This window comes from Sapajus apella, unplaced genomic scaffold (genome assembly GCF_009761245.1).
Source record: "Sapajus apella isolate SASKATOON/1434 unplaced genomic scaffold, GSC_monkey_1.0 scaffold51, whole genome shotgun sequence".
In the NCBI taxonomy this organism is placed as follows: domain Eukaryota; kingdom Metazoa; phylum Chordata; class Mammalia; order Primates; family Cebidae; genus Sapajus; species Sapajus apella.
The window spans coordinates 8,831,163-8,857,571 of record NW_022436991.1 but is presented as its reverse complement, the minus strand read 5'-3'; the positions used below and the strand labels follow the sequence as shown (position 1 = coordinate 8,857,571).

The window sequence follows — 26,409 nt, the reverse complement described above, 5'->3', positions numbered from 1 at the left end:
CTATAATCCCAGCTATTTGGGAGGCTGAGGCAGGAGAATAACTTGAACTGGGGAGGTGGAATATTGCCGAGATATTGCCACTGCACTCCAGCCTAGGTGACAGAGCAAAACTCTGTCTCAAAAAATAAAATAAAAAATATAAACGTATTTTTCCCTCAAAGGAAGGAGATCTGTCCTATGTGAAAGGACAGTAAAAATTTCATCTCACCTGGGCTTGATAAAAGGCCACTTCTGAAATCTTTTATAGATGTAGAAAAAGTTTCACATAGTAGAAACTGAAGACAGAATTCAGCATTTCAGTCCCTAATGTCATCACAGAGTATGCCCAAGCAATGGATTAGATATTTAAAAGTGTCATTTTCCATGCAGAGGAACCCTTCTTCCCTTTTTTTAAAAACAAAAAAAGGTTAAAATTCACTGTTTGCAGTAGTGGAAAGGGGGCAAAACACTGCTGGCTGGTACTTAATTTTAGTTAAATAAGAGTCTAAAACCTACTAGCTGTGAGTATGTCACCTGATTTAACACCTTTCTTCCTCACTCAATATTTTTTGAGATGCTTGCCGGGAAACCAAGTTTGCATAGAGTATGACTCCATTTATATTTTTAATATATCTTTGAACTTATAAAGTGGGATTTTAGCCTGGCCAACAGGGCAAAACCTCATCTCCACAAAAATACAAAAATTAACCAGGCATGGTGGCGCACACCTGTAGTCCCAGCTACTCAGGAGACTGAGGCAGAAGAATCACTTGAATGCGGGAAGCAGAGGTTGCAGTGAACTGAGATGGCACCACTGTATTCTAGCCTAGGCGACAGAGCAAGACTCCACCTCAAAAAAATATGTGAAATAAAGTGGTATTTATCCAAAAGCTTGGACATGGTCAACTAGTGTCAAGGAGATATGTTTATGCCATTATTATCCTCCCTACTTGGGAGGGTGCAACAGAAACAGAACAACAAGGTAACAGCCTTTTGCTCAAGTCAAAAAGAAAATAAGCCCCTCATCTTAGTATAAAGTTGTTTATTCAGTAGTACAGACTTGCATTTGAAGACTTATCCATGATCTTCTGTAGCTTTGACCACAAGGACATAACTACAATGGGTACAGAAATAACAAATTCTGATCCTTGCTGAGATCCTTGTACAGGCCTCTCTTAAAGCTAGCCTATTGTCTTACCCTTTGATTTTTATAAGTGGAAACAGGAAATGGCTAACCAAGCAAGAGGAAGGCATAGATTCATCTTCCTTTTGACCTTGACTATAGTTTAAAGAGGATACCATGATTTTTCTGTTCTATTCCTGGCTTACTGGAATATTTAGCCAGTTCTCCTCATCTTACTGAGTCAGAAAACAGACACAAATTCAGATAACTCAAAGGATGTTACTTGCTTGAGTAATCCTTGGGCCTCTGTTTCAACTCTGGAGATACAGAAACAGAATTAAGCAAGCAGTTCTGTCTACATTGCCAAATTTCTCAGGGAAAAAGAGGACAAGTCAGAAGGAAGAAGTGGGCATTTGGGTCAAATGACCAAATTATTCAAGGTTCCTACACTTCACTTTGCACCAAGTAGACCCAAGAATGATTATAATTCAGCTGGGTGTGGCGGTGCACACCTGTAGTCCTAGCTACTTGGGAGGCTGAGGTAGGTGGATTGGTTGAGCTACTTGGGAGCCTGAGGTAGGTGGATTGGTTGAGCCAAGCAGTTTGAGGTTGCAATGACCTATGATCTCGCCAGTGTACTTCAGCCTGGACAACAGAGCAAGACACTCTCTCAAATTAAAAAAAACAAAGACTCTAATTCTATGAGTGGTAGGGTCCTAAAATTATTCAAAAATGGGTTATCAAACCCATATACATACCAAGCATTGTCTGCAGAATAAAGAATATTTTGCCCACGTGTATTTGTATTCTTTTTTTTTTTTTTTTTTGAGACAGAATTTCACTCTTGTTGCCCAGGCTGGAGTGCAATGGCACAATCTTGGCTCACCGCAACTTCCGCCTCCCGGGTTCAAGTGATTCTTCTGCCTCAGCCTCCCGAGTAGCTGGGATTACAGGCACATACCATCATACCAGGCTAATTTTGTATTTTTAGTAGAGACAGTGTTTTTCCATGTTGATCAGGCTGGTCTTAAACTCCCTACCTCAGGTGATCCACCTGCCTTGACCTCCCGAAGTGCTGGGATTACAGGCATGAGCCACCATGCCCAGCCTTGCACTTGAATTCTTAAAATGTTTGTAGGTTCTCCTGTAATGATAAAAAAATACAAATCTGATTGTTTTCATCATGATGCAGTTCTTAAGCACTTCAAAACTTCTATGGTGTGGAGGCCAGCCAACATTTTTCTTTTTTTGAGATGGAGTCTCGCTCTGTTGCCAGGCTGGAGTGCAGTGGCATCATCTCGGCTCACTGCAATCTCCACCTCCCGGGTTCAAGCAATTCCCCTGGGTAACAAGAGCGAGACTCCATCTCAAAAAAAAAAAAAAAAGAATCATGCCATACCTTTCTAATCTGATCTATAATTAAGACACATGGCAGGTATTTGTAAACTTATAATTCTGCAAAAGTCCATAAGCTTTCTGAGAGTTTAACTCAAAATTTTTTTCAAAGATTTAAGTACCCAGCCTGTATGAAACGTAAGAATATAAGGTTTCAATGGCATTTTGAAAAACTCTATAGTCTGAACTTCTTGGCTGGGTGTGATGGCTCATGCCTATAATCCCAGCACTTTGGGAGGCTGAGGTGGGCAGATTACTTGAGGTCAGGAGTTCAAGATCAGCCTGGCCAACATGGTGGAACCACATTGCTACTAAAAATACAAAAATTATCTCCTGGTCTGCCGGTTGTGAAGGCCATGGGAAATGTGCAGTATCTGGGCTGGAGTACAGGGGACAGTCCTTAATGGCTTCCCTTGGCTACAAGAGGGAGTTCCCCAGCCCTTTGCATTTCCCAGGTGAGGCACCGCCTCACCCTTTTTATGAAAGAAAGAAAGAAAGAGAGAGAGAAAGAGAGAAAGAGAGAGAGAGAAAAGAAAGAAAGAACAAAGAAAGAGAAAGAAAAGAAAAGAAAGAAAGAAAGAAAAGAAAGGAGAAAGAAAGAAAAAGAGAAAGAAGAAAGAAAGAAAGGGAAGGAAGGGAGGGAGGGAGGGAGGAAGGAAGGAAGGAAGGAAGGAAGGAAGGAAGGAAGGAAGGAAGGAAAAACAAATACAAAAATTACCTGGATGTGGTGGCAGGCACCTGTAATCCTAGCTACTCAGGAGGCTGAGCAGGAGAATGCTTGATCCTGAGAGGTGGAGGTTGCAATGAGCCAAGATCGTGCCACTACACTCTAGCCTGGGTGACAGAGACACTGTTTAAAAAACAAACAAACAAAAAAACTGAACTTCTCTTTGTTTTTACATATTGCATGGAGGAAGTAAAAATCTTTATTACCTTCTGCAAAAGGAGCCATTAATATTTTGCCTTAAATCACTTCTTACAATTTTTTAAAGCCCCCATTGCTACCTAAAAACCGTACATGACTTTATCATAGCAATAAAACACAAAAGAACAAGACCATTTTCTCTTTACAACCAAAGACAAAGGATTTCTGAATCTGATCTTGCTTATCACAAAATATTTTATATAGAAGACAAAAAGCTGGCCAGGCATGGTGACTCAGGCCTGTAATCCCAGCATTTTGGGAGGCCGAGACAGGCAGATTGTTTGAGCCCAGAGTTCAAGACCAACGTGGGCATCATGGTGAAAACCTATCTCAACAGAGAATACAAAAATTAGCCAGGTGTGGTAGCACATGCCTGTACTCCCAGCTACTAGGGAGGCTGAGGTAGGAGGATCACCTGAGCCCTGGGAGGTGAAAGCTTCAGTGAGCTGACTACCACTGTACCCCAACCTGGGTGAGAGTGAGATCTTGTCTCAAAAACAAAAAAAACAGAAAGACTTAAAAAGTAGCAAAATGGTGCAATGGTTACTTAAGCTGGGCAAGTTCATTAAATAATGGTGAATTATTAAATGATTCTTTTTATCTGAGACCAGACTTCAGGATAGAAGTCTGGATATTTACCTGATACTAATCAGGTAATAAACATCTGTATGTAAAATGTAGTTAGCTATTTTTTTTTTTTTTTTTTTGAGACGGAGTTTCGCTCTTGTTACCCAGGCTGGAGTGCAATGGCGCGATCTCGGCTCACCGCAACCTCCGCCTCCTGGGTTCAGGCAATTCTCCTGCCTCAGCCTCCTGAGTAGCGGGGATTACAGACACGTGCCACCATGCCCAGCTAATTTTTTGTTGTTTTAGTAGAGACGGGGTTTCACCATGTTGACCAGGATGGTCTTGATCTCTTGACCTCGTGATCCACCCGCCTCGGCCTCCCAAAGTGCTGGGATTATAGGCTTGAGCCACCGCGCCCGGCCGTAGTTAGCTATTTTAATGACCTCATTCCTAAGTTCCTTTTTCATTGATGTAGCTTTCATTTCTATTATTGCTGTTTTAATAATATGATTAAATAGAAAGCTTACCCTAATAGACATTATATTACTAAATCAGCACTTTAAAATCTTTAGTTCTCTATCTAATTCATGTGAATTTGACTGCTGTTTGCTCTAATTTCTTTGGGCTCTTCTGAGTGGAATACAATTATATTGTGAGAGAGTGCAGTGAAACTGTGCAGGAAAATGAAGGTAGAATTTTGGGAGGTAATAACGATGTGAAACATAAAGATGTAATAATTACTGTCCAACACAGTGGAGCAGCTTGTCCACCAATGTAGTAATTACTATTTATTGCTCTGAGGAAGATTTAAAAAGATAGGGAAAAGGGGGAAACGTCTTTGAAAAATGAAACATCTTTTACATAAATGTCTAATGTAATTATTTTAATCCTTACTCCATTCCTTCTCTTCCTACAAATGTATTAAACATTCAGTTTAAAAAAAAAAGTTCTCATTTTGGAATCAACTTGGGTAGTTATTTACTAACCTACTAAACCAAATAATATTAATGTCGCTGAAGAGGTTACTTATGGTTGCTTCTAATCTATGACTAAGTAGACTCTAAAAGAACAATGGAAATCCCTCCAAATTTAGCACTGGAAACTGACACAAGTTTTTCAATGCAATTTTTGTTCAAAATTTTCCAGGGGAAAAGAAGTTTCCTTAAATAGTTTCCTTAAGAAGAAGCCAATAACACACCAAAAGACATAAAACTTGTGGGGTTTTCTGCTTCTTTAAACTATCAGTAACTTTAATTCTCCACCTTTCTTTTTTTTTTTCTAAAGGAGAATTGTTGGCTGGGCGAACTGGCTCATACCTGTAATCCTAGCACTTTGGGAGGCCAAGGCAGGCAGATCACTTGAGACCAAGAGTTTGAGACCAACCTGGCCAACATGGCTAAACCCCAACTCTACTATAAAAACACAAAAATTAGCCAAATGTGGTGGCACATGCCTGTAATTCCAGCTACTCAGGAGGCTGAGGCACGAGAATCACTTGAACCCAGGAGGTGGAGGTGACAGTGAGCAGAAATGGTGCCACTGCATTCCAGCCTGGGCCACAGAGTGAGACTCTTAAAAGAAAAAAAAAAAATGGAGAATTGTTAAAGAATATTTCAATTCATGGGCCGGGCGCGGTGGCTCAAGCCTGTAATCCCAGCACTTTGGGAGGCCGAGGCGGGTGGATCACGAGGTCAAGAGATCGAGACCATCCTGGTCAACACGGTGAAACCCCGTCTCAACTAAAAATACAAAAAATTAGCTGGGCATGGTGGCGCGTGCCTGTAATCCCAGCTACTCAGGAGGCTGAGGCAGAAGAATTGCCTGAACCCAGGAGGCGGAGGTTGCGGTGAGCCGAGATCGCGCCATTGCACTCCAGCCTGGGTAATAAGAGCGAAACTCCGTCCCAAAAAAAAAAAAAAGAATATTTCAATTCACATTTGAAGTCAAAATGAGCTTGTTTTCCATGGAGCAAACAGTCAGCACTTTCAACCTTGCGGATCAGTGATAAGAATCATGCAGGAGCATGATTCTAGCCCTTCAGCTTCCACAAATCACCATTGGCAATGCCTAAACCCAACTTGCTCTCTTTCCAAAGGGCTCTATCTGTAGTGATTAAGATAGTTGGTTTTAAGTGATCTTAGTTGAACTCTGAACTAGTATCTCCATCTGAATATGAACTAGGGCAGTAGAAGAGGCTTCACATGGGACCTCAGTTTCTTTCTTTTTTTCTTTTCCTTTTTTTTTTTTTTTGAGACAGAGTCTCACTCTATTGCCCAGGCCGGAGTGCAGTGCAACCTCTGCCTCCCAGGTTCAAAAGACTTTCATGCCTTGGCCTCCTATATAGCTGGGATTACAGGTGAGTGCCACCACACCTGGCTAATTTTTGTATTGTTAGTAGAGATGGGCCACCTTATTGGCCAGGCTGGTCTCAAACTCCCAACCTCAGCCTCCCAAAGTGCTGTGATTACAGGCGTGAGCCCCTGCACTGGGCCTTTTTTTTTTTTTTTTTTTTTTTTTCAGACAGGGTCTTGCTCTGTTGTCACCTATCATAGTTCATTGTAACCTGGAACTCCTGGGCTCAAGCAATTCTCCCACCCCAGCTTCCCAAGTAGCTGGGACTACAGGTGCACCAGTAACATTTTGTCTTTTTGAAGAAAGGGTTTTGTGAGTTTACCATTCCTCTTTTATTATTATTATGACTTTCTAACACTGTTGTTACTTCTACATTTTTTGCTTGGCATCCTACTGTAAGAAAGCTTTCTTTTCTCTCTCATTTATTTATATCAGTATGGACTCATGGATTCTTCTTTCATTCAATGGTTTATAATCCATTACTATGATTATTTTGATGCTCATAATTGGTCCTCAAGGGTACCTGCACTTTTACAGTATCCGTCACAAGCACACAGCCTTACATATAAAAAGAGCACAAAATACTTGCTTTCAGGGTCTTTGATTCACATAGCTTTGTGAGCAAGGCAAACATAATCATCTTTCCTGTAAACTGTTTGTGAAAAGGCTTCTCTGCTGGTACTAAGTATGGCAAGAACGCCAGGTTTTCTCACTCGAGGTCCCTTGTGCTTTCCACTCTATTCAGCAGTCGCCTTTAAGGACTTCAGGCAACAACTCCACAGTGAGGAAGTTTTCTTGTCCTTGGCAAGACTTCTCCAGAGTAGCCTACAGCCTTTGTGTAAGGTAACCCTGGAGTCGAGTGCCGCTCGATAAGGCATCAGCGTGAGATTACACTGATCTGGGCAAAGATGGGAGGTAGAGAGACATCCTAAATTTTATTACCCACAAGAATTATTTAGGATGTTTTCCCCCTCTTTCAAATTACCCAAGTCTTCATTCTTTTACACAGAAAGACAAAAGTAGCCTTGAGTTTACAATTCATTCCCTACAATTTCCCTTATTTTTAATTGTGCAAGTATCTAAAAAAGTAAGATTACAGAAGGGTTTATAACAAAAAGTCCCCAACCCCAACTCAATCCTCCCCTTAGGGAAACTCTTAATTGCTCCCATTTTCAGTTCTGGCAGCTCCCTCCGTATTTGTGGAAACGATTTGTTGGATTATCAATGTAAGGTATTATCTGTCGACTCACTGCTAAAATAGATCAGGATTTAACTAACACTCCTCTCCACTTCTAACAATTATTACCTTATGTTCTAGAGATAATCTTTGAATTATATACTTAAACCTCGATTTTGTTGTTGTTGTTTCGTTGCTCAAAGTTAGCAAGATACTGGCTCTGCTGTCTTCCATCGGCTGCACCTTTGCCTTTACGTCAAGGAGAGAACATTGACCTTCAGGTCTGTCATCCTGCTTAAGAGTTTCGGTGCTTTGTCTGCAAGATGGTGCTAAAAGCTTAACCCACGAGCAGTATTTGCTGGGTTTTGTCGGTGGAGGACAAGACAGCGTGCTCTGCCTCGCTGCTTACCAAGTGATGGGGCTGCAGCCTGTCCCCTCCAGGTGCAATGTCACGTCCCCAGATGCTTAACTTGTGGTCTATGGATACCTTTTAAAACTCGTATGCAACACTGTTTGCAATTTTTTCCTTCCAAGTGGACAGCTTCGGGCATCCGTCCCCGCCCCAAATTCTCAAAGGGGTCTGGCGCCCACAGTTTTAGGGAGCGTCAGTACAATTCCCAGGGCTCAGATGTCAAGGAGACAAAAGCTACCGCTCAATGGGCGTTTTCTTAGCCCTAAACTGCCGATCGACCCCGAGTTTCCCCGCCAGATTCGGAGCAAATCTGAGTCAAGATGCGAGAGGGGGCGAGCGGGCGGTGGACCAAGGGCTTCTGGCACCCTTGCGCCTCCCGCCGGCACGAAGGACTTCCCTGGACAACCGCTCGCCTCTCAGAGGTCGGAATTCTAGACCCTCCGGCCCGCGCTGCCTATCCACTGACGCGCCGGCCTCGGGACACCCACCACAGGGGTAGGACGCGGCGCTGCTGGCTCCACAGCCCAGAACCCAGAACGCGCTCCTAGGAGCCGCACCGCACAGATCAGGGGGCGGGCTTTCGGCCGCACCCCTTCACTCTTTCCCCGCCTTCTTTGTTTATTCCGGGCCCGACATTGGCTGCTTGCGCTCGAGACCGGGCGAGCCGCGCGCCTTTGGAGAGACGCGATTGGGCAAAGTCGCTGCCGCTCGGCCAGCGGCCCGCTCCCGATTGGTTGAGGCGCCGCCGGGGGTTTGAATCGCATCCCCGGCCGGGGAGGGTTCTGCCAAAGTGCCACGTTGGGCCCGGCGGCGGCGTGAGGAGCCGGCTAGGGGCGCTCACGTCGGAACGCCCAGCCGTTGGGGCCGTTGGGTGGCGCGAGGCGAGTCAAGGAGCCGGCCGGTCGGCAGCGGCCGCCGGCGGGAGCAGGACTGAGGCGGCGTGGCGGAGCCTGGGCTGCGGCGCGTCCCGCCCGAGGGCGGCTCTGGCTGAGGGCGGAGGGGCCGGGGGAGAGCCCGGGGCAGCGGCTGAGGCAGGACGGCGGCTGTGGGAGCCGCTGCCCCCGGAGGACCCAGCCGAGATGCTGGCGGAAAACCTGGTGGAGGAGTTTGAGATGAAGGAGGACGAACCGTGGTACGACCACCAGGACCTCCAGCAAGGTGAGGGCGGGGGCGCCCCGCGGGCGGGCGGGCGGCGGCCTGGCCCGGGAGGCCCCCGATACGGAACTGTTAAAAAGTTGCTTTCTTTGGCGGCGGAGGATGCAGGTGCCGGGAAGGGCTCGGGCGCACCTGGCGGTGGGGCCGGCGGTGCCCGCGGGTCCCGCCCGCAGGAAGCCTCGGCGCGGGGCCCACGGCCCTGCAAATGCGCAGTTCAATATCAGCCCCGGGGCGCGTGGGGGCCAGCGGCGCGCCAGGCACCGTTTTAAGCGCTTTTCGTGGATTAACTGGTTTAATCTTCACTGCATTCCTCCAAGACAGACCCAGATGAGCCAGGTGCCCCGCAGTAAGTGGCCGAACCCGGGAAGCGGCCCCCCTCGCAGCCTGTCGAGCCCAGCGCCTTGCCTGGCCAGCGCGGAGGGCCGGCCGCTGCAGGTGGTGGTGGTTTTGTGGCTAGCGGGAGCTGTGCACTCCGCACGTAACGGAACTCTAGGAGACAGTAACTTTTTTAAAAATTATTTTTTAATGTTTGAGGGTACATAATAGGTGTATGTATTTATGGAGTATATGAAATGTTTGGATACAGGCACGCATTGTGAAATAAGCACGTGATGGGGAACGGGGGAGTCCATCCCCTCCAGCATTTATCCATTGAGATACAAACACACCAATTACACTGAAAGAAAGTAACTTTTGTTACCCCATTTTTCAGATGGGAAAGGGGAGGTTAAAACGGTTAAGTGGCTTGCCTAAAGCTAAGTGTGGGAGGGAGTGTTTTTTGAACCCACACACTCGGAATTGTAGTCACTGCTCAAACCCCATCTCTTCTTTACCATCCTAGTTTACAGCTTTTTTCAGTTGGGCGTTAAGCTGTTAGGCATAGTTCACCAGATGCCAATTGAAACGACAGAAGAGCCCTTCTACCTCTGTCACTTCAGTTTGCACGCCAGCTTTCACTTAGATACAGGCCTGCCGGTGGTGTCTCCAGAGAACAATCGTAGAGCAGCCCACACTTTGGGACCAGTAGGCCCCCTTTTTTTTCCATACTAATAGGAGCTAGCAATTGGGAAACACTTTTTATGTGCCTAACACTGATAAGCCCATAACACAGTTGCTCATTTAATCCTGGTAGCACAATAGAGGTAGTAATGTTGGGGAGTGCTAGGGTTCCCCTTAAGACTCCAGAACAAACATTCGTAACCGCTGTGCTGAATACTGAACAATCCTCAGGAATTTTTCCAGGCATCTTCAGTTTCTGTAATTTTGTGTAAATGCTTTCAGCTCTAATCTTGCAGTGAAAATTAACATCTCATTTAGTTGAATATTAAGCGATCATGATGCTTGTTCATGCTAACCACAGAACGTGGCAGAAGAATCTAGACTTGAATAAGTCAGAAAAGGATAATAAGCACCTCTTTTGGAGGAAGATAATTTCTTAAATTAACATGCAATCACTTTAACCGAAGTAATTCACCTTATTACGCTTATAGAGTCCAAGCTACTTAGTGGTTGCAGTGCAGTGTTCGGCACCATCTTCTTTATGTCCAAAAGACAAATTTGTCATACATTTTAACAAACGAGTTTTCAGATTTCCCCATAAGGATTGATGGCCTAGTTTGATAGTTTCTCCAGGATTTATGAGGCAACCATTGTGCCATTGCAATATTTCCCTGTAATTTAAGCAATTTGTATCATCACAACTAAATATTTTTCTTTCCTGTATTTAAGAAGCATAAATCTTTAAGGGAATAGAGGGGGTAGGTTCCTTTTTCAGGTATTTCCAGCATCTAGCATAATACTTGGTACATACTGGAAGCTCGATTTTAATATTTGTTGAACTAAACTGAAGCACTCACAAAATTGTTTTCCATGGCTGTCTTCCATCAGGTGCCTTAGTCCACGCTGCATTCTCCCGCTGTGGGAGGTTGTTAGGAACAACCACCTGTAACACTTCAATCTGTTGAGAAGCAAGTGCAACGTGTCAGGGTTACAGGTGGAATTCTCTTTAACCTCTGATCAAAATAAAGTCATTAGCTTTTCAAGTTTAACCTTAATAACACAGGTCTGGGCTGGGTAGAGTGGCTCAAATCTGTAATCTCAGCACTTTGGGAGGCAGAGGCAGGCGGATCACCTGAGGTTGAGAGTTCAAGACCAGCCTGGCCAACATGGTGAAACTCTGTCTCTACTAAAAATACAAAATTAGCTGGGCGTGGTGGCGGGCGCCTGCAGTCCTAGCTACTCTGGAGGCTGAGGCAGGAGAATCGTTTGAACCTGGGAGGCAGAGGTTGCAGTGAGCCGAGATGGCACCATTGCACTCCAGCCTGGACAAGAAGAATGAAATTATATCTCAAAAAAAGCAACACACAGGTCTGAACCTCTTTACTGTCAGTTGCATTTCTGTGTTTTTCAAAGGGCTGTTACGTTATCACAGTGGACTTTGACATAATCCTCTGTCGTAACTATATGGGGTATGAATAGAGGATGTGAAATTCCAACAATTATAACTTGTGAATATGGCCTGTCAAAAAATAAAGGCTATAATGTGAATAAAAGGGTATCCTTTCCCCAGTTTTACTAAATTATATGTTAACTCCTAAGCTTTTAACAGATTTTAAAACATTCATTTCTTAAAAATGTATTATCTGCTCTATGCCAGGTATTCATCTAGGCAGTGGGGCTATAGCGCCTCCCCACACGGGAGGATAGGCAGGACTCCTACTCCCATAGAGTGAATGTTCCAGTAAATCTATTCACTGGAGAAGCCTGGAGGTGCCACCTCATGGGATGGGCTCACTACAGTGCCTGGCACATTGTAGGTCCTCAGTAGACACTTGTTGCTGAATTAAGTTTGGGAGCAGGTCTGCCCTGTTAAACAGAAGTATTCAGCAGATCTAGTGGGATTTTATGTGCAGGCATCTGTCTGCAGTTTTTTAACATCCTCATTATTACTGAGCAAGGCTTATTTGGAGAGAACTGCTGAAAATAACTTTTTTTTTTTTTTTTGAGGCGGAGTCTCGTTCTGTCCCCGGGCTGGAGTGCAGTGGTGCGCTCTCGGCTCACTGCAACCTCCGCCTCCCAGCTTCAAGCGATTATCCTGCCTCAGCCTCCCGAGTAGCTGGGATTACAGGGGCATACCACCACACGCAGCTAATTTTTGCATTTTTAGTAGAGATGTAGTTTCACCATGTTGCTCAAGATGGTCTTGATCTGCTGATCTTGTGAACCACCCACCTCGGCCTCCAAAGTGCTGGGATTTCAGGTGTGAGCCTCGGGCCGGCCAGAAAGACTTTTTATGATCCTGTTCTCAAAACCTTACAACTACAAAATGTTTTCCTTTAGCAGTAGAAGCCATGATCTTAATAGATTGAGTCTTTATATCAAAGTTTCCTAGGATATTCTTTTTTAAATTGAAATTGCTGGAACATTCTAACCTCAGTAAACTCTGGTCTGCTATTCATACCTTGTTAGAAACATGTAAAGCTTTTGTGTAGGCAGGAGGAGAAAACCCTTTGCTGTTACAGAACACTTTGATGAAGAGACTGTCTTTTGTCAGAGGGCTGAGTTGGCACGGTAGGAATACTGACAATAATCTCTGTGGGTAAGATCTTTTCTGGGACAGCAGGAGCCTTCAGTGCAGGTAATGATGGTGCTTGCTTTGAAACATGCCCCTGAGAACAAGGTGGAAAGACTTCAGAGATTGAATTTTCTTTTAAACCAGCTGCTATTATAATTGTCATTTGGTGAGCTGTGCAAACTTAGAAAAAGGAGTCAGGTTTCTGTTATGTGGATCAGTTAATGAACTCTTAGTTTAAAGGAATCCAAAAATTTCAGGATGAGTACATCCTCCTTGTGTACAACTATTTTGCTGAATCACTGTTTGGAGGGTTATTAAAACTGACACCATCATTTTTCTTGATGTTTATATTCAGGTTTTCTGCTTTCCCGATTATAGTAACGTTGGCAACAGGAGTTAAACAGAAGCATCACTAAATGACGCATTTGACTTTGTAATAGGAAAAGCTTTCAGCCTTAATGTTGTTAAATTACTCAGCAGACTACCAGCTATCATGAGAATATGTTGTTTTTTTTTAAGAAACTAAAGTAAAATGGGAAAAATTTAATCACAGTGGGATTTAAAAGTTTCAAAATTCTGGAAGAAAGGTTCTTTAAAAAAAATTACTTGGCTACCAGTGCTCATTTTTTGCCTAAAACATAGAGCTGAATGAATATCTGTTTAAAACTAACAGTTTGCACCATTAAAAATGTATTATTTCCTACAAAGACTCATTAGTGAGAGAATATTAAATATATGAAGGTATTGATAGGTTGCAATTCTGAAGCCTGCAATAAATCTATGGTATTTTTAGTAGTTGCCTAAGCCAGGCCGGTTCAATAGGATTTAGAAAAGACCCTCTTAATGAAAATTCTTTTTGTAATCCTATAGAGATGAACAGGTGTACAAGGCTTCGAAACTATATTATTTCCTTTTCTTTTGTGTCTTAATTAAAACTATAAAGGACATTCAATATTCTGTTCCCTCCACTAATTATTTAGAAAACCTTCTTGGGCTTACTGCCAGCTTTTGGCTTCTTTCAGTTATGGAAGCCAGCTGCTACTCAACAGGAAATGAACTTTTTTTAAAGACCAAAAAAAGTCTGGTGTCTTTAAGCTAACAGATGAAGTAATATCCTCTTATATAGTGTGACTTCACAGGAGCTTTCTTGTAGTTGAGACTTGTTAAAATTCTATCCTTACCAGCCTATGAAATATTTAGGAGATTGAGACTTCAGGTTTCTGAACCAGGTTGGTGCTTTGTTTTACTGAAAATAAGGATTGAGATAAGGACAAGTCTCAAATTCTAGTGCTGTTCTTGACATCTCTTTCTGCAGGAGCAAGGAAGAGGTTCCTGGCTGCTCTTAAGTAGCACAGATAGTTCCATAACTGAATGAAAGAGATTGGTGATAGTCACAAGTCAGTCTTGATTTTGGGAGAGTTTTTGGCTCAGATTTTGTTTTGTTTGTTTTCTTCTTATAAGAGACGAGGTCCTGCTATGTTGTCCATGTTGGTCTTGGACTCTTGGGCTCAAACAGTCCTCCCGCCTCAGCATCCCAAAGTGCTGAGATTACAGGTGTGAACCACCACACCCAGCCCTTGGCTCAGATTTTGATTGCCAGTTAAGAGCATCTTTGGTGAATGTGATCCTTCCCAGTGAAGAATACTCACCACTTTACACTTTTAAGAAGGAAAGACTTAAGTAATACCTAGGTAATTTTTTTTTTTTTTGGAGATAAGAGACTCACTCTTTGCCCAGGCTGGAGTGCAGTGGCACAATCTTGGCTCACTGCAACCTCCATCTCTAGGGTTCAAGCGATTCTCCTGCCTCATCCTCCTGAGTAACTGGGACTACAGGCACGTGCTACCATGACCGACTAATTTTTTGTATTTTTAGTAGAGACAGGGTTTCACCGTGTTAGCCAGGATGGTCTCGGTCTCCTGACCTCATGACCCTCCCGCCTCAGCCTCCCAAAGTGCTGGGATTACAGATGTGAGCCACCATGCCCAGCCAGTAATGTTTTTATACTTAATACAGTGTGGTAGCTTCCATGTGGGTCTATGTACGTATATACAATTACACACCCTGTGAGTGCAAAATAATTTTTTGCTGGAACATGTTCAGCCATACATAATTCCTTATTTGGTGAAAACAAGATAATAACTTGCCTGGGGTTGTATGTGCTTTCACTTGCAAAGCAGGCAATAAAAACCCAAATAGTTGAACTCTAGTTTCTCATTGCAATCTGTGAAAACAAGTAGAAGAAATTAAGTACCTCAACTAGGGGAAAATTTGTATTCTCAAAGAAACCTGTGGACCTCTTTTTCAATTGCCTTAAAACTTTGCAGATGAGAATAACAAGAATCATGGTGAGAGTGAGAAACTGTTGACCTAAGAGTTTCTGTCTGATCTGTGACTCACCTTGGAGATCTATCTGGTCAGTTAATAGCTTTGTGGTTCAGGTTGTCTCATCTGAGAAACTGGACTAAATACCTTTAAAGATAAAAAGACTAATGTCTCTAGAAAACAAAAAGTAGGTTGGGTGCAGTGGCTCACACCTGTAATCCCAACACTTTGGGAGGCTATGGCAGACAGATCACTTGAGGTCAGGAGTTCGAGACAAGCCTGGCCAACATAGTGAAACCCCATCTCTACTAAAAATACAAAAATTAGCCAGGTGTGGTAGTGGGCGTCTATAATCCCAGCTACTTGACTGGCTGAGGCAGGAGAATCACTTGAATCTGGGAGGCGGAGGTTGCAGTGAGCCAAAATCATGCCATTGCACTCCAGCCTGAGAGACAAGAGTGAGACTCGTCACACACCAAAAAAGTAAAAATGGTTAAGAAAAAGACTAACGTCTCTTTTTTTTTTTTCCTAGTTAGAAAACTTTATTGAATATTGTATTTATCAAAAAGTTAATTTTCCCTGAAGGCATCCTTCATTTCACATGATCTATGTTCCAGTGTTCTTTTGTATTAAAAATATGGTTAAATATGGAATTAGTAAAATGCAACATATAAAACTTCATGCTGAGCAAAAACAAGTCCAAAAAAACTTTACCATATATCCATAGAATAGTTCGCATAGTATGTTTCCTACATAAATCATGTTTCAATGCAATTTTTAGAACCATTTTAAAATATATTTTGTAATTTGTTAACTGTAGGCATCCCCATTTTTCTTCCATCACATAATGTGTTCCTCTGATTAAGTTGGCAATATCTGCTAGCATCCACAGAACGCAGGAGAAAAAGCAGTTATTTCTCAAGGTTTGAGAAATCTGGTCCACCTTTAGTGTAGTTTCCTGAGATTTCTGCTCCACTGAAGTCAAAACCAGGATTTTCTTTTTGGAATCTCTCCAATGTAAGCTTTCTCTGCATTTGGTCTTGTACCCAAGGATCAACTGCATATTCAGATTCTAGTAGAGAAGTCCAACAATTTGCTGTATCTCTCTTTGTCTTGGTAAGAACAATACGAACCATTTTTCTATCCTTACCCAAAGTCCATGTTCCCTCATCAGCTATTGTAGAATCAAAGAGTTTGCCCTTGAGGATCTTGCGGCCGCCCACCGCCAGCGCCACATGCCGGCTTTGCAGGCCGCACTGGATATCCTGGGCGCGCATGCCTGGCGGCACCTGAACTTCAATAAACACCTCCTCCAGGGTCTGGTACCACTGGCCCCACGGGGTCCCGCACAGAACCACCCCACTCCGCTCCTCAAACGGGGCCTACATACTCCAGTCGCCTCCTGGCCACAGCCGCACCAGATGGAGCCGAGCGCACGCGCCAGACTAACGTCTCTTAAATGCCTTGAGCTATTTGTAAAAGTTCTGTGTTTTGTAAATACAAGTCATTTCATAGACTTGTTAACAGAAATCTTTTTCTTTTGAAACAGGGCCTCACCGTATTTTTAGTAGAGATGACATTTCACCATGTTGCCCTGGCTAGTCTGGAACTTCTGAGTTCAAGCAGTCCACTTGCCTCAGCCTCCCAAAGTGCTGGGATTGCTGGCATGACCCACTGTACCTGGCCTCTAAAGTCTTAATGTAATGACAGTAATAGATACTGTTAATACTGAAATCACATGAGAGTATATTTTAGCACCCATCTACCAACAGTATACTGTTTTATTGAAATGGATGTAAAATGTTTTAAATAATCTGGAGTTGGGTGTGATAAGTTTTGCTGCTTTCTCCAGAGTGAAAACTACCCAAGTAGAATCCTAATTATGCATTTTAGTGGGCATTACCAAATAACAACAGCTAATGCTGTTGTTACCATTTACTCTAGGTTAAGTTTTACTATCAGTAGTGGTGGGTAGCCATTAAGCCTTATTTATCACCCTTCAAAAATTAAGTTTAAAAATCATTATATAGTGAGCTTCCTTATTTTTATGACAAATATTTTTTTTCATAATACTTTTATTACATTAACTGAGATTACTTTCCATCATACTTAGAATAAAATTTAAACTGTACCTGCCATGGGCTATAAAATCCTGTATGATCTGATCCCTCATGCTTCTATCGTACTGGCTGCTTGTTAGGTTGGAGAATATGCCAAATTCATGGCAAGTTCTTCATCCTTCAAGCTTCAGCTAAAAGATCTTCCCTGATCTCCCTTTCTAAATTGGGCCCTAGGCTTGGCACAGTGGTTTATGCTTGTAATCCTAACATTTTGGGAGGTTGAGGTGGGAGGATCTGTTGAGGCCAGAGGTTTGAGACCATGCTGGGCAGCATTGTAAGACCCTGTCTCTACAATAAATCAATGCAAAAGTAAGCTGAGTTTGGTGGTACATGCCTGTAGTCTCAGCTACTTAGAAGGCTGAGGCAGGAAGATGACTTGAGCCCAGGAGTCCAAGACTGTGGTGAGCCATGATCACACCATTGCACTCCAGCCTGGCAACAGAGTGAGACCGTGTCTAATAAAGAGACAGAAAAAGAAAGCCTTTTGTTCATTATCACCAAATCCAGGTTTTTCCCCCCCTTTATCTTTTAGACTTCATGTTGGTCAACAGATTTTAGCTTTACTTTCAAAACATGTCAGAATTCTGCCCCTTCTCTCCATCTTGATCTCTGCCATCCTGGTCCAAGCACCATCATCTCTCACCCAAGTAATTGCAGTATCTTTCTGTCACTCTGCTCCCACCTTTGTCCCATTCACTGTGTTTACATCGTAGACAGAGTGATCCTGTCAAGCCTCCACTGGATTCCTTTGCATTGGGGGTAAAAGTCAAACTCTTGACTTCTTTAGTTAGGCCCTTATCAAACTGGCCATCTTGGAGCCCCTCTGGTTTGACTCATTCCCCCAGCCCAAAAGATTCTGTTCCACCCTCCTTGGCCTCCTTAATGGCTCAATCATGCTTCCTCCCAGGGGCTTTGCACTTGCCTTGCCTCTGCCTGGAGTGCTCTTTCCCTAGATGGATCTATATAGGTCACTGATTTCGTTCCTTCACATCTTGATTCAAATGTGGCCTTGGTCACATGCTCTTAAATTTCAGCTTCCCACATCCGTACTCCTGTACCTCTTCTCGCGGTCATGTTTTATAATGCTGTTTCTCCCAGTAGAATATGTTTTCACGAGGGTGGGGATTTTTTTTTAATGTGAGTTCCTTATGGCTCCTGGGCACCATCCCAGTGCCTGGAATAGTGTCTGCTATTATTGAGTATATGCATGCATGCATGAATAGTGTTTATAGGTTTGTAAGTTTAGTTGCTCATTTGGTATCTGGCTTCCTCCACTAATCTGGAAATATCAGCAAAGCAGGACATCATTCTATTCACTATTCTGTAGCTAATGCTTAGTATAGTATAGTACCTGGCGACAAAAACATTGATTTGTGAGTCAATGAATGTTAGTAGTACTTTGCGTGTGTATCGCAACTTAATTTGTAAAGTACTCCTTTATTACTTCATTTGATTGTCACAATCTTATCTTGATAAGATAGCCATCTCTCTAAAGCAGAATACTAACTATAGGGGCCCCTGAAGTCACCATATTGAAAGTGCTCTGATAAATGATAGAACTGGGCCTGAGACCTTCCTGCCCAGAGTGCAGTGCATTTCCCACTGTATCAAAGGACTGCTCCGTAAGATTTACTATACAAAGAAGTATTTCAATGACCTATGTTACAACTAGTGTCCTTTCTTGTATTGTTAACTAAATTTTCATTTCTGGGAGTGAGTATAATATAAACAAATCCTGTTTTATGGACATTATGCCTAAGAATAGAAAGAGTTGAAAAAAGCAGGTTTAAAATAAAATATGGTTCTGTGCTAAATGGAAGTATGAGCTACCGACATATAGTTACCTCGAAAACCACATTGCTATTTTCTGGTTGCTTATCTTGCAGAAGGACATAAAGAGAAGTAGAAAGAATGACCTGGGGCAGTGCTCTTAATGCTGATGTATTTTTCCGCTTCTTGATATAATAATTTTTAGTCCCCTTAGGAGTCCAGGATATATGGCAATAAACTAACAGGTGTATTCACAGCAGCCAGATTCATGGGAACTTTAAAGATTTTTGAAAGCTTCACCTATACTTTGGCTCAGGGATCCATTTAAAAAAGTAGACTGTCAAGATATGAAAACGTTCATTCTACTAGCAAATAGGATTTTAGAAGTAACACTGCAGAATGATCATTCCTGAACTAATGACTAAATCTCCATAAAGTAGATGACTTTTTTTCACTTCTTACACGTAGGAGTACATAAGAGAATACTTGACCTGCTGGAAGACTCAGTTTAACTGAATTTTAAGTAGAACTCATGTTTTCCTTCTGTGCCACTCCACCTTCGATTGGGATGTGACTTAAACTGCATGTTCTTTTTTGAAGGACTGGGTAATATAAATTGTTGATGTGAGATCATTTGTATTATTCTAAGATTCATTTTTTGTGCTAGATCTCCAACTTGCTGCTGAGCTTGGGAAGACATTACTGGATCGGAACACAGAGTTGGAGGACTCTCTTCAGCAGATGTATACAACCAATCAGGAGCAGTTACAGGAAATTGAGGTAATTCACTCAGCAGGAGAGTTATACTTGTGACACTTTGGTGGTGTGTTGCTGTTATGCCAATAACATACTGCTAAAATAACATTTGCAATTAGAAATAGCATATAATTTTTTTTTTTTTTTTTTTTTTGAGACGGAGTTTTTTTCTTGTTACCCAGGCTGGAGTACAATGGCGCAATCTCGGCTCACCGCAACCTCCGCCTCCTGGTTTCAGACAATTCTCCTGCCTCAGCCTCCTGAGTAGCTGGGATTACAGGCACGTGCCACCATGCCCAGCTAATTTTTTGTATTTTTTAGTAGAGATGGGGTTTCACCATGTTGACCAGGATGGTCTCGATCTCTTGACCTCGTGATCCACCCTCCTCGGCCTCCCAAAGTGCTGGGATTACAGGCTTGAGCCACCGCGCCCGGCCGCATATAATTTTTTAAGATAGACTTTTTGAGAATAAGAACCATCAAAGAGGAAGCGAGGTTGATTTCTACCTTTAGTCTTTCCCGACACATAAATCACTGTGATGAAAGTGATTTCTGTCTTCACCGTTGGTAAAGTGTACTAGAAGTAAATGGTCCAGTGTTTGCCAGTGTGTGGGGCCAGTTGAAGCTATGAATATTATACTTAGTTTTTCAGGTTTTTGTCTTTTAAAAAATGCAATATTTAAGATACACAGAATAGTGTAAGAGAACAATACAGTGAATATCCACGTACCCACCACCTAGCTTAAGAAAGAAGACTACCCACACTGTTGAACTTCCTACCAGAGAGGGAACTTATACTTCCTTGGTGGCATATCCCTCCCACCTACTATGAAACCATATCCTAAATTTGGGTTTAGATTAAAAGTTAAAAAAAAAAAATTATAGTTCCTGATTTCATAATGTGTTTAAATTTTTTGCTCCATTGAAATAATCATAAAATACATGTTGCTTTTTCTCTGCCATCATCTTAATTTGTTTACTTTTTTGCTGAATATTTTATCATTAAAATACTACATTTTTGGCTGAGTGTAGTGGCTTACACCTGTAATCTCAGCACTTCAGGAGACTGAAGGAGACAGATTGTTAAACTCAGGAATTTGAGGACCAGCCTGGGCAACCTGGTGAAACCCCATCTCTCCAAAAAATACAAAAATTAGGCTGGTGTGGTGGTGTGTGCCTGTAGTCCCAGCTACTGGAGCGACAGAGGTGGGAGAATCACCTGAACCTAGGAAGTCAAGGCTGCAGCGAACCATGATCATGCTACTACACTCCAGTCTGGGTGATGGGAGCGAGACCTTGTCTTAATAAAAAAAAAATAATAATACCCTTTACCTAGCTTAACAAAGTAAAATGAAAGATGCTAGATTAAGGCATTAAAATGGTCTTCCATGCTGCTAATCTTATAAATGGTCCCCTTCAAGTTATATGTAGGCCACTTGAAAGAAGATAATGGTGAATATTAAAGTGTCCCATCAGAACACCTTTCTCCATGTCCCAACCCATGCTCCCCGTAGAAAGGGTCTGAAGGGTCTGTACTTAAATTACAAGTTCCTCCCCCTCAAATTGGTACAGTAGACCCAGGACTCTTGTGTCTGTGCACAGAAAAATGTAAAAAACTCTAGAACATTGAAGCAGTTCTTTATAATGAGTACTTCATAAAGCTTTGATTATTTCCTTATCCAGGGAATTCAACAAGTAGAGAATTATACAGTCTTTCCTATAATCCCAGCACTTTGGGACACTAAAGTGGAAGAATCACTCGAGGCTAGGGTTTGAGACCAGCCTGGGCAACAAAGTGAGACCCTGCCTCTAGTCTAAAAACAAAACTATTAAGCCAGCCAAATGTTCGATGTGGTCAAGGAACTCTTTCCTGCTTTGTTTCTTAGATTGTGTTTTCCAACTCATTGGGAGATTTCAAAATAGTCCTAAACAATCACCACTCTTTGCATTTATGTAGAGATACAGTCTTAATTGTATTATCGTAGTCTATGAGGTTTATCTGAGGCCCAGCTATTGCTAACAGTTAATACACTGTATTGTTGTTTCCTGTTAAAGCATTTATAAAACAGTATGACTGATACTTATTTTAGCATATCTTTCAAGTGTAGATGAAAGAAGTGTAAATATTTGTTGGGAGAATGATGCCTATTGATTAGTGTAGGAGATTACAAACAGTTAATGATCTGAGTTATCTTTCTCCCTGTGTTTTCTGTGCTATCAAGGATAATTAGACATTTAAGACAGATCATTGTTATTCTGCAAGTATCCAAAGATATCTAAGAGTCTCCAAATCTACAAATAACACTTCGCCATCTAATATTATCCATAAGATATTGTGAGTTGGGGAGAGATAGCATGGGGAGAAGTGCTAGATGTGGGTGATGGGGAGGAAAGCAGCAGATCACACTGCCACGTGTGTGCCTATGCAACAATCTTGCATGTTCTTCACATGTACCCCAAAACCTAAAATGCAATAAAATTTAAAAAAAAGGGCCGGGCGCGGTGGCTCACGCCTGTAATCCCAGCACTTTGGGAGGCCGAGGCGGGTGGATCACGAGGTCAAGAGATCGAGACCATCCTGGTCAACATGGTGAAACCCCGTCTCTACTAAAAATACAAAAAATTAGCTGGGCATGGTGGCGCGTGCCTGTAATCCCAGCTACTCTGGAGGCTGAGGCAGGAGAATTGCCTGAACCCAGGAGGCGGAGGTTGCGATGAGCCGAGATCGCGCCATTGCACTCTAGCCTGGGTAATAAGAGCGAAACTTGGTCTCAAAAAAAAAAAAAAAAAAGAATAAAAAGATTTTGCAAAGCATCATGGAGGTGAAATAATCCAGTTCAGACCATGATCTTGGAATATTTTGAGAAACATATTCATGAGTCTTTTGTATTCGTAATATGTAGTCTACTGGTTCCTAGATCCGAGCATTGCATAATGCATTATTTTATTCTTTATCCAAAACTGCTTTTTGGCTAAGAATAATCACTATCTTAGATTTCTTCACCACCTTTACAGTTGACATTCTTTTTTCTTTCCTGAGTTGCTTCCTGAATGTAAGTTTACAGTGTCAGTAGGGGAGATGAGATGGCAGTACTGGCTAAGCCCACTTACTAGCCAGGGGACTCCCACAGACTGTCCTTTCTGCTTGCTTCATCACAACTGTGCCTGGGCAGACGTAGAGATCACAATGTAGATTTCTGAGGCCTCTCTAATAGTCTAAAACAAAGAATGCCCAGTGCTCTTATAAAAGTCACTGGGCAACCAAAGAACCTACTTCCTTGCTAAAAGATGACCCCTACATTGTGTTCCTCTTATTGCAACCTTCAGGAGGCCCTGTAAACTTTATAAGGGCTCCTTCCTGAATTTGAACCTTTTCAACATGTTTTTCCTTACCTTAAACTTTTTATTGAAATCTACATTACAGAAAAGGGCACAAATCCTAGAAGTATAGTTAGGTGAATTTTCATAAAGTAAACATGCCCATGCAAGCTATACCTAGATAAGGAGTTGAGAGCATTATCAGCCCATCCAGTCACCACCCAGTGAACCAGCATCCTAATCCCATCACCCTAGATAAGTTTAGTGTGTTTTTGACCTTCACATGAATGGAATCACTTGTACAGATTTTAAACTTAACTGTTTAGGATGTTTATTGGGAATTAGATTAGAAAAGTAATACATGGCCAGGCACGGTGGCTCACGCTTACAATCCTAGTACTTTGGGAGGCCGAGGCAGGTGGATCACCTGAGGTCAGGAGTTCGAGACCAGCCTGGCCAACATGGTGGAACCCCATCTCTACTGAAAATAGAAAAAGTAGCTGGGGGTGGTGGTGCCTGACTGTAATCCCAGCTACTTGGGAGGCTGAGGCAGGAGAATCCCTTGGACCCGCAGGGTGGAGGTTGCAGTGAGCCGAGGTTGCGCTACTTTACTCCAGCCTCAGCAAAACAGTGAAACTCCATTTCAAAAAAAAAGTAATACATGATTTTTTTTAAATTCAGAAAAATATGTAGTTGAAAACCAAAAAATCTCCTAACCTACCAACAGAGAAATTTAAAATGAGACAGTACAAAAAATGGTGTGGGAACAAACTTTTCTGAGCAAATGAAAAGTAGTGCAGGGAACTGGTGAAAATACTAGGACAAAATCCCTAAGACTCTGACTTATTATGGAAATAGACAACTTGGACACTGCCAAAGGGTATTTTGTAAGTAGAACCACAAATATTCTTTCAAAGACTGTTGGAGAGTTTCAAACAATCCTCCTAAAAATTGATTAGTATTTTTGGTAGGCATTGTTTTTAATATAAAAATAAAGATTAAACAAACTATTCAAAATAATGGTTAAACTGGCTTCAGAGAAGCCTGTAGCCTGTCTTACTTTTTTTCAGTGCTAATTTGAAAAACTGAGATACTTTTTTTTTTTTTTTTTTTAAGAATCCAGAGCAAACTTTTATGTTCTGGATGGAGGGAGGAGAGGAGAGAACTCTTGCTTTGGAGAGTAATGAGGTCAGACACCATTGGATTCACTTACATTTTCCTACAACCATGTAAGCAGCCTCTAGCCATGTGTTTTGGTTACTTCTCGCTTAAAGACCTGTATTATCCCCCACAGGAGTTGTGCCTAGCACTCAAAATCGTCTGGCCTTCAAGGCATCCCTTCTTTCAAGAGTTCATGTCCCCTTTGGAAATGAAAAAGTATTTTGTGCTGCTTTTACTGCACGTATCAATATCCTACTGTATATGATATTTAATTGATTTTCTTTATTCTCCTTTACCCTTATTTCCTATTGCAACAGTGAGGCTGTTGCTGTGTTTAGTGATTTTTTTTCCACACACAGTAGGTCATTGATACTTTGTTGAAATCAGTATTTTAACAGAGGAGAAACAGCTTACAAAGCTCTTTTAATAATTCCTAAACTGTAGGTTTCCACCTGTAGAGATTTTTAAGGGAGGCAGAAGGGGCTCTAGCGTCTGTTTTAGGAGATTCAGGTTTAAGCCTTCAATTTTATTTGCACATAGCTAGAGAATTTAGACATGCGAATTACCCCTCAGGTTCTGTTGGCTCCATTGCAGAATGGTGATAATCCTTGTACTACTTTGGTACAGGATTTTTCTGAGGGGATGAGATTATGGAAAGCATATATTTTGAACAGTATAAATTATTGCATAATTTACCAATGTTTTAAGAATTTTAGTAGTGAAAAAAAGTCTTTAAAAAATATTTAGGCCGGGCGCGGTGGCTCAAGCCTGTAATCCCAGCACTTTGGGAGGCCGAGGCGGGTGGATCACGAGGTCAAGAGATCGAGACCATCCTGGTCAACATGGTGAAACCCCGTCTCTACTAAAATACAAAAAATTAGTTGGGCATGGTGGCACGTGCCTGTAATCCCAGCTACTCAGGAGGCTGAGGCAGGAGAATTGCCTGAACCCAGGAGGCGGAGGTTGCGGTGAGCCGAGATCGCGCCATTGCACTCGAGAATCTCCATCATGAGTGAAACTCCGTCTCAAAAAAATGTTTATGGCTATATAATAGTTTTACATATGTATGGGGTGCATGTGATATTTTGATACAAGCACACAATGTGTAATGATGAAATCTAGGTAACTGAGATATCCATCACCTCAAACTTTTGTCATTTCTTTGCTGGGAATATTCCATATCTTTTCTAGCCATTTTGAAGTATACCGTAAAATATTGTTAACTATAGTCATGAAAGAACCTTAATTCTGAAAAAATAAATCCTCCAGAATTACTGGAAGAAACAGACATTAAAAACAATCTAATTCCACAATTTTAATAGTGGGATTATAGGTGGTTTCTATTTTCATATTCATGCCTCCCCCCACCAAATTTCTACAGGGGAGTTATATTACTTTCATCAAGGGAAAGAGATTTTTCAAAAGTAACAGAAAATATTTCTTTACTATTGTGGAAGTTGATTTTGATACTAAATTCAGAGGATTTAGGCTATAATCCTTCATTTCAGGATAATCCCAACACTGCTTACAAGCCAGATTTCCACTCCATTTCTGTGTGTTTTTTTATTTGGGGTTGTTTCTGTCTTTCCCTGCATTCCAGGTTAGGATTCCATAATTGCAAATAGGTATTAATGTAATTCTACTAACCTTTGTTTTTTAAAGGTTTGCCTCAGTTGTAAAGGTGGCCTGTTTTTGTGGCTTTTGTGCATAGCCAGAACCTTGTACTCATAGTTGAGGTGACAGTCTGTGCAAATTCCTAGACAGATAAATCCAAGGCATTTTGCCTTTCATACTCTTGCTATAAGTTGACATTTTAGCCTACATTTCTGCTACCCCATGATCCCCTTCCCCCACTGTTAGGCTTCAGATGTCTCCCTTTCCTGTTTACTATGACAGTCAGATTCATTGGAGGCTATGTATCAAAGAGAAAAACAGCATGTCAACAGCATGTTTGTACCTTGAGTTGAGAGGCAGAAAATAAGCTAACCCATTTCCTTCTAGATTGAGAAAAAAATGAATAGTAACGTAAGGGGTTCAAGACGAGGCCTTAAAGCTCTGACTCCGTAGACCTAGATGTCTGGCCTTACCATCAGTACTTGCTTAAAGATCGCATCATTTTTCTTTAAGTTGCTGACTGGTTTTGTCAGACTCTTTTGTAGGTCCCCTATAACTGATTCCCAGAGAAGTGAAGGACTTTTCTGATTAATTTTGGTTTTGTATAATAAGATTAAGCTCCTACCATGTGAAAACAAGCTCCTTGCCATTCTTCAGATTGTTGTTAAAGCCAAGTCCCCAAGACC

General features: G+C 42.1%; 1 protein-coding gene and 1 pseudogene across 2 annotated transcripts in view; one reads left to right on the top strand and one right to left on the bottom strand.

Annotated features, from left to right (window-relative positions):
• Positions 1–26,409, top strand: part of CDR2 (cerebellar degeneration related protein 2) — a 77,134-nt gene that overhangs the window by 37,834 nt on the left and 12,891 nt on the right. The window contains exons 1-2 of one of the 2 annotated variants that reach the window (XM_032242929.1): positions 8,718–9,088; positions 19,542–19,654. In XM_032242929.1, coding sequence (XP_032098820.1) covers positions 9,010–9,088; positions 19,542–19,654 — 192 coding nt within the window. In that variant the 5' untranslated portion in view covers positions 8,718–9,009. Of the gene's footprint in view, positions 1–8,717; positions 9,089–19,541; positions 19,655–26,409 lie in introns of those variants that run through there. The other variant, XM_032242928.1, reaches the window with a different exon arrangement.
• On the bottom strand, positions 15,612–16,372 carry LOC116526554 (annotated as a pseudogene).